At 44.3% G+C, this 12,065-nt stretch overlaps 1 protein-coding gene across 3 annotated transcripts in view; it reads left to right on the top strand.

Annotated features, from left to right (window-relative positions):
- The window catches only part of LOC139545794 (glutamate receptor ionotropic, delta-2-like), a 607,650-nt gene that overhangs the window by 376,426 nt on the left and 219,159 nt on the right, over window positions 1-12,065 (top strand). For all 3 annotated transcript variants that reach the window (XR_011669139.1, XM_071353972.1, XM_071353973.1), the window contains exon 3: window positions 8,013-8,300. Coding sequence is in view for 2 of the 3 variants with exons in the window: in XM_071353972.1 (XP_071210073.1) it covers window positions 8,013-8,300 (288 nt within the window). In the remaining variant the exon portion in view is untranslated. The remainder of the gene's footprint in view (window positions 1-8,012; window positions 8,301-12,065) is intronic.

The following is a 12,065-nucleotide window of genomic DNA, read 5'->3' as shown; positions in this document are numbered from 1 at the left end:
GGACATTCATGCAAGTAGCCTGTTGGTTAGAGCGTTCGGCCAGTAACCAAAATGTTGCTGGATCGAATCCCTGAACTGACAAGGTAAAAATCTGTCGTTCTGCCCCTGAGCAAGGCAGTTAACCCACTGTTCCCCGGGCGCCGAAGACGTGGATGTCCATTAAGGCAGCCCCCCGCACCTCTTTTATTCAGAGGGGTTGGGTTAAATGCGGAAGACACATTTTCAGCTGAATGCATTCTGTTGTACAACTGACTAGATATCCCCATGCCAATTGCACAATCCCTCAAAACTTGAGACATCTGTGGCATTGTGCTGTGTGACAAAATTGCACATTTTAGAGTGGCCTTTTATTGTCCCCAGCATTATTATCTTGGTAAAGGAGAAATGCCCACTAATAGGGATGTAAACTTCACAAAATTTGAGAGAAATAAGCTTTTTGTGCGTGTGGAACATTTCTGGGATCTTTTATTTCAGCTCATGAAACATGGGACCAACACTTTGCATGTTGCGTTAATATTTTTGTTCAGTGTAATTCTCCGAAGGGCCTTAATATTTGTGAATTAGCCTGGCTAACCATTAGCATCCGCCGCCAAAGTCATGATGATGCTAAACGAGGGCAGTTGCATGACCATTCTACATGTTGAATGGAATCTTGTTAGCTAACTCTGTTAGCCAGGCTTATTCAGCTTAAAACTAGACTGCATTTTATTCATTAAAGACATACTCTTTAAAGCATTAATGGTAATTTTCTAGCCATTATATCATTTATTTAAAAGTAAAAAAACGGATTTGCCCCAGATTGCCCCTTTAAATTAGAAAATGATGTGCCATTGATGTCATTACTAATTTAGTACTGAAAAAGCCACAGTCTGTTTGATATATAATTATATATTGCAAGATTGATTCATTATTCAAAAGCTGAATTTATAAAGTGCAGCCTTCAACTTAAGTTGAATAATAAAAATATATATGTTTTGACCACCTCAGATAGAGAGAGGAAGAGAGGGAACTAGAGAGAGAGATAGGAGTAGAGAGAGAATTAGAGAGAGAGGAAGAGAGGGAACTAGAGAGAGAGAGACAGGAGTAGAGAGAGAGAGGAAGAGAGGGAACTAGAGAGAGAGAGAGACAGGAGTAGAGAGAGAATTAGAGAGAGAGAGGAAGAGAGGGAACTAGAGGGAGAGAGGGAACTAGAGAGAGAGAGACATGAGTAGAGAGAGAGAGGAAGAGAGGGAACTAGAGAGAGCGAGATACAGGAGTAGAGAGAGAATTAGAGAGAGAGAGGAAGAGAGGGAACTAGAGAGAGAGAGGAAGAGAGGGAACTAGAGAGAGAGAGACAGGAGTAGAGAGAGAATTAGAGAGAGAGAGGAAGAGCGGGAACTAGAGAGAGCGAGATACAGGAGTAGAGAGAATTAGAGAGAGAGAGAGAGAGAGACAGGAGTAGAGAGAGGAAGAGGGAACTAGAGAGAGAGAGAGACAGGAGTAGAGAGAGAATTAGAGAGAGAGGAAGAGAGGGAACTAGAGAGACAGGAGTAGAGAGAGAGAGGAAGAGAGGGAACTAGAGAGAGAGAGGAAGAAAGGGAACTAGAGAGAGAGACAGGAGTAGAGAGGGAACTAGAGAGAGCGAGATACAGGAGTAGAGAGAGAGAGAGAGAGAGAGAGAGAGAGAGAGAGAGAGAGAGAGAGAGAGAGAGAGAGAGAGAGAGAGAGAGAGAGAGAGAGAGAGAGAGGGAGAGAGAGAGAGAGAGAGAGAGAGAGAGAGAGAGAGAGAGAGAGAGAGAGAGAGAGAGAGAGAGAGAGAGAGAGAGAGAGAGAGAGAGAGAGAGAGATGTGTGTTCATATCTGGTGTGCGTGTGTTGTAGTGGTAGTGATGATACTGAAGAGCCCAGTAAACTCTTGTGGCACCACTGCTCTCCCATTGGAGTTTTTGTTCTCTCTCTCTCTCTCTCTCTCTCTCTCTCTCTCTCTCTCTCTCTCTCTCCTCCTGTTTTCATTATGCCTTTCTCAGCAGCATTGTTCCTGCCTCCTCTATTCCAACACGCCCTTACTTGACACCCACATTACTCTGGCAAATGACTCTGCATCACAGCTCTGCTTGCCACTCCATGTTTCACCTTCCCAACTTTGTGACAAGAAATCCAGCGGTGTGAGCCAGTGCAAGGCACGAGGGGGCAGACAGGCAGGCAGTAGGGGAAGGTGAAGGGGGTGGGGTGGGGGGGGGTTGTTGGCCAGGGTACACAGCCCCGGAGGTCCGCTTTTAAAATAGCCTGATCCAGCCAAGAATGCACACCGCGTGGTTCTCTTCCTTTAAGATGAGAGGAGGCTCTGATGATGCACAGGGACACTGGTGTTGTCACATATGCTTGATGATGTGTCTGTGTTTGATCGTGTCTGTGAACAGGTGGGTGTGGGAGTGGGTGTTTTTCATTGTGTGTTTTTGGGTGGGTGGATGTTTGATTTTGGGTATGTGTGTATGTGTGTGTGTCCGACGTGCCCATTTGTGTTTGTGTGTCTCTGTGGGTATGTGCATACATACTGTACCAACATCGTACGTAGGTACTCCGGTTGTGCTAGTCGGTGTTATAGTAATTAATTGCCTGGTTGTATGCCATTGCCACAGTATTCGCACAGTCTAAGAATATTGCTTTAAATGAAGTGGAAGGAATGATTATTCACACTGTTTCAGGATGGTAATTAAAATGATGAAAGAAGACATACAGTAAATGCTGTGCCTGTCATTAGTATTCCCCCCCTTAGATTTCTTCACAATTTATTGTTACAAAGTGGAATTGAAATGGATTTCATTGTACATTTTTGGTAAATTACATCAAATGTAATTTTTGGTAAATGTCTTAAAATACTCTGTAATGTCAAAGTGGAAGCTATTTTTTAAATTATTATTTTGTATCAATGAAAAATATTACACTAATATACCTTGATTAGAGCAATATTCACCCCCCTGTGTCAATACATGTGTAAAACTGATGTTTTAACTTGTTTTGTACATAATGTTGCTGCTACCGTCTCCTATGATCGAAAAGAGCATCTGGACATCAGAACAGTGATTACTCACCTCGAACTTTAACGAGCCCGATGTGAAGGATATACTGCTTTCTCGAGACCAGGCCCAAACCCCGATCATTAGCGTGAAGAAAAGACAGAGAAAAATGGTTCGAAGGTCAGGCTGCCTTCTGACAATTTGTAGGCGAGTGAGTAAACTTCCACTACCATCTGTACTATTGGCCAACGGGAAATCACTGGAAAATAAAAAGTGTGATCTACGATTAAGAATATCCTACCAATGGGACATTAAAAACTTTAGTATCTTATGTTTCAACGATTCGTGGCTGAACGACGACACGGATACTATAGAGCTGGCTGGGTATTCCGTGTATCGGCAGGACAGAGAAGCTACGTCTGGTCAGACGAGGGGCGGGGGTGTGTTTCTATTTGTAAATAACAGCTGGTGCACGATTTCTAATATTAAAGAAGTGTCGAGGTATTGCTCGCCTGAGGTAGAATACCTCATGATAAGCTGTAGACCACACCATCTACCAAGAGAGTTCTCATTTATATTATTCGTAGCCGTCTATTTACCACCACAAACCGATGCTGGCACTAAGACCGCACTCAACGAGCTGTATAAGGCCATAAGCAAACAAGAAAATGCGTGGCCGGGGATTTTAATGCAGGTAAACTTAAATCCACTTTACCAAATTTCTACCACCATGTGCAAGCAGAGGGAAAAAACTCGAGACCACCTTTACGCCACACACAGAGACGCAAACAAACCTCTCCCTCGCCCTTCATTTGGCAAATCAGACCATAATTCTATCCTCCTGATTCCTGGTTACAAGCTAAAACTAAAGCAGTACCAGTGACTCGCTCAACACAGAAGTGGTCAGATGACAAGTATGCTACTCTACAGGAGTTCTTCTAGCACAGACTGGAATATGTTCCGGGATTCATCCAATGGCATTGAGGAGTATACCACCTCAGTCACTGGCTTCATCAATAAGTGCATCGACGACGTCGTCCCCACAGTGACCGTACGTACAGTACATATCCCAACCAGAATCCATGAATTACAGGGAACATCCGCACCGAGCTAAAGGCTAGAGCTGTCGACTTTCAAGGAGTGGACATTAACACCCTCAGATGAACAATCAAACAGGAAAAGCTTCAATACAGGACTAGGATTGAATCCTACTTCACCGGCTCTGACGCTCGTCGGTTGTGGCAGGTCTTGAAAACCATTACAGACTACAAAGGAAAACCCAGGCGCAAGCTGCACAGTAACGCGAGCCTACCAGACGAGCTAAATGCCTTTTATGCTCGCTTCGAGGCAAGCGACACTGAAGCATGCATGAGAGAACCAGCCGTTCCGGACGACTGTGTGATCACGCTCTCGGTGTGAGCAAGACCTTTAAACAGGTCAACATTCACAAAGCCGCAGAGCCAGATGGATTACCAGGACGTGTACTCAAAGCATGCGCGGACCAACTGGAAAGTGTCTTCACTGACGTTTTCAACCTCTCCCTCACCAAGTCTGTAATACCTACATGTCTCAAGCAGACCGCCATAGTCCCTGTGCCCAAAGAAGCGAAGGTAACCTGCCTAAATCATCACCAGCCTATAGCACTCACGTCGGTAGCCATGAAGTGATTTGAAAGGCTGGTCACGGCTCACATCAACACCATCATCCTAGAAACCCTAGACCCACTCCAATTCGCATACCGACCCAACAGATCCACAGATTACGCAATCTCAATCTCACTCCACACTGCCCTTTCCCACCTGGACAAAAGGAACACCTATGTGAGAATGCTGTTCATTGACTACAGCTCAGTGTTCAACACCATAGTGGCCACAAAGCTCATCACTAAGCTAAGGACCATGGGACTAAACAGTTCCCTCTGCAACTGGGTCCTGGACTTCCTGAAGGGCCGCCCCCAGGTGGTAAGGATAGGCAACAACACATCTGCCACGCTGACACTCAACACTGGGGCCCCTCAGGGGTGCGTGCTTAGTCCCCTCCTGTACTCCTTGTTCACCCACGACTGCATGGCCAAATACGACTCCAACACCATCATTAAGTTTGCTGACGACACAACAGTGGCCTGTTCACAGACAACGATGAGACAGCCTATAGGGAGGAGGTCAGAGATCTGGCAGTGTGGTGCCAGGACAACAACCTCTCCCTCAATGTGAGCAGACAAAGGAGCTGTTCGTGGACTACAGGAAAAGGCTGGCCAAACAGAACCACATTAACATCAACGGGGCTTTAGTGGAGCAGGTCGAGAGTTTCAAGTTCCTTGGTGTCCACATCATCAACAAACTATCATGGTCTAAACACACCAAGGCAGTCGTGAAGAGGGCAGGACAGAACCTTTTCCCCCTCAGGAGACCGTTTGTTTTATGTTATAAAATAAGATTTGGCATGGGTCCCCAGATCCTCAAAAAGTTCTACAGCTACACCATCAAGAGCATCCTGACCGGTTGTGTAACGTCAGGTGAATGATGGGTGTAGAGTCAGGCGCAGAGAGAGCAAAAGTTTACGGGAACAAAACGCTTTAATGTCCATATGAAACAGGAACAGGTATAAAGGGGTGACGCCAAAACACAGGCGTAACACACGACCCACAGACCACTGTTTAAAAATGAACTGGACAGCGAAAAACCCACCAACAAATAATCCACACCCGAACGTAACATGAACACACAAAATAAGCCCGCACAAACACTAGCGGGCGAAACTAACCTAAATAGTACTCCTCCCAAAACCCCAACAAGAAACAGGTGAACCCAATTAGACATACATAAACGAAAAGGAAAAAGGGATCGGTGGCAGCTAGTAGACCGGCGACGACGACCGCCGAGCGCCACCCGAACGGGAAGGGGAGTCACCTTCGGTAGTATTCGTGACAGGTTGCATCACCGCCTGGTATGGCAACTGCTCGGCATCTGACCGTAAGGCGCTACAGAGGGTAGTGTGTAGGGCCCAGTACGTCACGGGGGCCAAGCTTCCTACCATCCAGGACCTATATGCTAGCCGGTGTCAGAGGAAGGCCCAAAAAATTGTCAAACACTCCAGTCACCCAAGTCATATACTGTTCTCTCTGCTACCGCACGGCAAGCGGTACAGGATCACCAAGTCTAGGACCAAAAGGCTCCTTAACAGCTTCTACCCCCAAGCCATAAGACTGTTGAACAATTAATCAAACGGGTACCCGGAATATTTACATTGACTCGCCCCCCCTCCCTTTTTCTGTTTTTATACTGCTGCTACTCGCTGTTTATTATCAATGCATAGTCACTTTATCCATACCTACTTGCACAAAATAACTTGACTAACCTGTACCCCCGCACATTGACTCGGTACCGGTAGCCCTGTATATAGCCACGTTATTTTATTGTTACTTTTATTATATTTTTTTACTATTTTTACTTTTGTTTATTTATTAAATATTTTATGAACTCTTTCTTGAACTGCATTGTTGGTTAAGGACTACACCCTGTTGTATTCGGAGCATGTGACAAATAAAAGTTGATTTGATTTGATTACAGGTTTTTTTTGTCTGTTGAGTCTTCTTGTGTAAGTCTCTAAGAGCTTTGTACACCTGGATTGCACAATATTTGCCCATTACTGTTTAAAATTCTTCATGCGCTGTCAAGGTGTTGGGGAGCATGGCTAGAAGCAGATTTAAGTCAAAACTGTAACTTGGCAACAAAAAATTCACTGTCTTCTTGGTAAGCAACTCCAGTGTTGTAGCTTACTGTCCTGCTGAAAGGTGAATTCCTCTCCCAGGGTCTGGGGTAAAGCAGACTGAAGCAGGTTTTCATCTAGGATTTTGCCTGTGTTTAGCTCCATCCCGTTTCTTTTTATCCTGAAACACTCCAGTCCCCAGTCTTTGCAGATGTCAAGCATATAACATGATGCAGCCCCCACCATGCTTGAAAATAAGGAGGCAGTTACTATACGATGGATTTGCCACAAAAGGCTTTGGTTTTAGTTAGAATTTCTTTCCTTTGCCATGTTTTTTTTGCAGTATTACTTTAGTGCCTTGTTGCAAACAATGTTATTGATCTATCCTCAGTTTTCTCCCATCATTGCCATTGAACTTTGTAGCTGTTTTAAAATCACAAATGGCCTCCCTGAGCAGGGAGGTGACATCCCTGAGCAGTTTCCTTCCTTTCCTGCAGCTCTGTTCAGAAGGACGACTGTATCGTCGATGTGTCTGGGGAGTTTAATACATCATCCACAGCATATTTATTAACTTTACTATGCTTAAAGAGATATTCAATGTGCAATTTGTTATTGTTACACGTTTACAAATCACTGCCCTTCTTTATGAGACTTTCAAAAAGCTCCCTGGTCTTTGAAGTTGAATCTGTGCTTGAAATTCAATACTTGACTGAGGCACCTTACAGATGATGTATGTATGGGGGACAGAGGAAGGGGTAGTCATTCAAAAATCATGTCAACCCCTATTATTTCACATGGAATGAGTCCATGTAACTTATTATTTCATTTGTTATGCCAAATTTGAATCCTGAACAAATGTATGCTCGCCTCAACAAAGGGGATGAATAATTATGCAACAACTATATATTGGTTATTTTATTGTATTCATTTGTAAAAACTAAAATCTTCTTTTCACTTTGACAATAATGGAGTATTTTGTGTAGCTCAATGACAAAAGACATCCCAATTAGATATATTTCAATCCCACTTTAATACTTATGATACCAATTGCATGAGCCCCTGCTTTTGCTACTGTCAACTGATTATGGCCAACAACCTTATTACAACAACCTTATTACACCGTAATAATCCTATGAACTTTCCTTACTCAGAATGGTAATGTATGTCATTACTGTATGTCCTCTTTTACTCAGTTTGAAAACTTTAAATAACTCTCTCTCTCTTTATCCCCTTCTCCCTTTCCCTCCCTCCCCCCCCCCCCCCCCCCCCCTACCCCCCCCCTTCCCTCCTTCTCTCACCCTCTGTGCAGCCTGTGAGTTGATGAACAGGGGGATCCTGGCGCTGGTCAGCTCTATCGGCTGTATGTCAGCGGGCTCCCTGCAGTCGCTGGCGGACGCCATGCACATCCCGCACCTCTTCATCCAGCGGGCCACTGCCGGGACCCCTCGCTCCAGCTGCCCCCTCATCACCACCCGCACCCGCCAGGACGACTACACCCTCTTCGTGCGCCCGCCCGTCTACCTCAATGACGTCATCCTCCAAGTGGTCAGCGAGTACAGCTGGCAGAAGTTTATCATCTTCTACGACCAGGAATACGGTAAGGCTTCATGGGCGGACATGTTAGGGGAAGTGGGGCGAAGCAGACTTGGGTTCAAATACTGTTTGAAATCATATAAAATACTAGATCTGGGCTTTAATGAAGCCGCCTTTCGCAAAGAAACCAATAGAACGGTCCCAAAAGTGAAACCCCCGACCACTTGGCAATCCTGGCAGGCTAAAGCAAACGTTCAAAGATTTTAAAATATTTTGAGTAGTATGTGAACCCAGGTATGATGGGAAGTGGGGTTCAGAGAGTAGGGAGTGGAGAGGGGGGGGGGGGGTACTGTAGTTGACATCCATAGGGAAGCATTCAATGATGTATGAAGATATGGGTTGGAGATCTGGTAGACTCGCCGCATGGCAGACATTAGCAAGCTAATGGATAGAGGCCTGAACTCTGCAACCCTGCATTCTGGAGGCCCATAATTAATGCATGAACATTGTAAATGTTTCCCACCATCTCCATCAACCATCATTATACTGGATTGTTTATGTACTGTATGTGACAGAAAGAGAGAGAGAGAGAGCCTTTGTGTGTGTTTGTGCATGAGAGAAAGGGTCAGGCAGACAGAGATTATGTTCATCACTGGATGTGTATGGGTGTATGTGAGTCTGTCCTGTGTCTGGCATTGTCTCCACTCCCCATGTATGTCCCTATGGAGCCCATGTCCCATAATTCACTGCAGTATGTTAAAAGTATCAGGGATGGCTAAATAAGTGTGGCTCCCAGCAGACCAGCCAATGGAGGCATTTTGGGTCTCACTGCCAGTTGCACTGTGGTGTAGTGTAGTGCTATAATGAAGCTCTGCGGCTGCCAAGCCCACTCACCATCCTTAAGCCCCAACATGGTTTTGACCAGCGAATCAGAACATGGGCCTGCCAGGTATTAACCATACCAGTCTCTAAGCCCGAGCTCTTTGAGATGTAACAGTGTTCTCTCATACATCGCTTTGTCTTCTGAAAAATGGCTTTGAGGACAATAGTGTGTATGTGTAAATTGAATTGGGTTGCCCACTTTCCTCTATTTTCAGGTCTAGTGGTGCAGTCGGAAGACTGAAAACTGGGGGAGTTCAGTGTGTCTGTATGCAGGGGGATTTAAGAGTTCCCTGAGCTGTCGCTCCTATCAGCCTATCTAGCCTGGGTTCCAGTCTGTCTCTCCTCTTTTGCCAACTCCTTGTGAAATTATCATGCCAAATAAACGTGATCTGTGGAACAAAAAAAAAGAGACACAATTCCCAGATTTACATGAACCCGGTGATTGGAAGGTAACTGTAGGGGTTATTGAATCAGGAACATTCTCCTCTGTCCTACTGGGCTCAAGACTTAATCTAGTTGGATAGCATATATAGAACATTTCCCAATAAATGGATTGTATTATGCTACGACGCTGGCTGCAGATACTGACTCTCATCTGGGGAAAAAAGGTGAAATGAACACTGTCTTGTTCCCCCTGCTTGTGTAATGAGAACTATTCATTTCGAGGACACGTAAAGCTGATGGTTTCTTATTGAGAACACGCAGGTGAAATCCCAGTTGAATGCTGGAGCCGCTGTGGGACACACTTTGAGATCCTAGAACCGAGACCATGTGCAGATAACACAGTGGAGGCGATTAAGTAGGCCCATTGTGGTTGATGGCGGGGAAGCAGAGAGGAAGCACAATGTTTGCATCCCAAGTTGTGCCCTACTCCCTATACTTTTGACCAGAGTTCTATTGGGCTCCTTATGGCCCCCTGGATGAAAGCAGTGCGTAGCCAGAGTCTCTTTTACCACCATAGGAATTCAAAGCAACCTTCCTATTCGTTTAGCATTGACCCTACTTTTGACCAATCTCTAGCCCCCTTTCCGAAACAGGAACTCCAGTGGATTTTGAAAGTCAGAGCTTCTGCTGTGCATGTATCACTCCCGATCGAGTTTGTCCACTACGACTACTGTGCGCTCATATGAACATATTAGGCCGAAAATATATTGATTTTTTTAGCCGTCTCTTTATTATTTGGATGATATTTACATAATTATTTGAATTGATCAAAGATAGCTAGTGTCTGCTCTTTTACATAGCTTGATATTTGATGAGAGAGATGATAAGTCTAGCAAATATAAACGTACGTGCAGTAATGTAAGGTGTTTATTACGTATACGGCGGTGCATTAAAGTTCATCCTATCCTATAATTGGTGTAAGCATCTCAGTAAATGTTGACAGAGAACATATCTCGAAAGAGAACCAGTACGTTCATCAAGACATCTGGTGACATGTGCAGGGTGCCAGTTTGACAACCCAAACCTATGGATTGTAGAACATTACAAACATGCCAAACATACACGATCTGATGAAATCAAATGATTTATTACCTTATTACATTTAAAATCGCAACATACTCACAGAACATTTAAAATCGCAACATACTCACAGAACATTTAAAATCGCAACATACTTACAATTGAAGACATAAATAAAATGACATAAAACAAACGGTTGGATTCTACATAGGACTCTTTGGGAAGGTCATTCCAAAACAGCCGTCAACGGTTAGTTCCTGGTGAGCAGCTGTGCTCCTCAAGGTAGTAAAATAATAATATATGCCATCTAGCAGACACTTTTATCCATGCCACTGAATGAATTTAAAAATATTGATGGGAGACTCTGTTACGGAGGAGTGTAAAATGCTTTTTTTTAGGCTGGATCATGTTGTTGTATTGTATGTTTTAATTATGTCATGTATCGATTGTTGCTGCCTTCTTGGCCAGTTCTCCCTTGAAAAAGAGACTCTGGGTCTCATTGGGCTTTTCCTGGTTAAATAAAGGTTAAATAGTTTGTTTCTTACATTCGTGCGTGCATACATTTTTAGTGCGGGTGGCCTCAGCGGTAATCGAATCCATGACCGTTGGAGTTGCAAGCACCAGGCGCTACCAACTGAGCCACACAGGACCACATCCTCAAGGTGGCTGTGATCTGAGCCTCAAATGTGAGCCTCCGTACTTCCCCATCTTAGTCTTTCATATTTACAGGGAGCCCTTTCTTTTCCAAGGTGTTGGAGAGAGATTTATGGTGCGATGTAGCCAGGTTTGTTTTTGAGCTCTTTGTAGTGCAGGTGTGTTGTGATGCGTAGTAAAAGCATTAGCCACAGAAGAGATGCTGCAGCTACTCTGGGATTGATGGAGGCAGCCCAAGAACTACATCTCACTCAATCAGCATAAAGGCATATAGCACAGACACACACACACACACACACCCTCACACACACACACACACGCACACACACACACGCTTGTGGTTTGAGACACACACATAGGGGAATGAGAGTAGTAAGGCTAATGCAGATAAATCAAGGATATATTGAATTTGGTTTGGCACCATTGGCTATGAATTGTAACAGCTCCCTTGATAAAGACAGATTAAGATAGTTAGAATAGGGAGACAAGGTTTACTGTTATGGGTGCACAACTCACTTGAAGTTGTTGTATTGTGCGGGGGATATGGTTAAGGTAATGAAGTGCTGTAGGGACTGAATGTAATATGGGAGAGGCTAAGACATAAACAGACTCAGTATCTTGTTACAGTCTGTTGAATATTGATTGATATGGTGCTACAATCACAGGCTTAACCCAGAGAGTCCAGGGACCACATGTATCAAGCATTTCAGAGTACGAGTGCTGATCTAGGATCAGGTCATCTCTTGTCCATGTGATCTTATTTATTATGATCTAAAAGGCAAAACTGATCCTAGATCAGCATTCGTACTCTGAGACCTATTATGAATAT

The sequence above is a fragment of the Salvelinus alpinus genome, chromosome 19, assembly GCF_045679555.1.
Source record: "Salvelinus alpinus chromosome 19, SLU_Salpinus.1, whole genome shotgun sequence".
Taxonomy (NCBI): Eukaryota; Metazoa; Chordata; class Actinopteri; order Salmoniformes; family Salmonidae; genus Salvelinus; species Salvelinus alpinus.
This window is presented reverse-complemented; position numbering and strand designations above follow the sequence as displayed.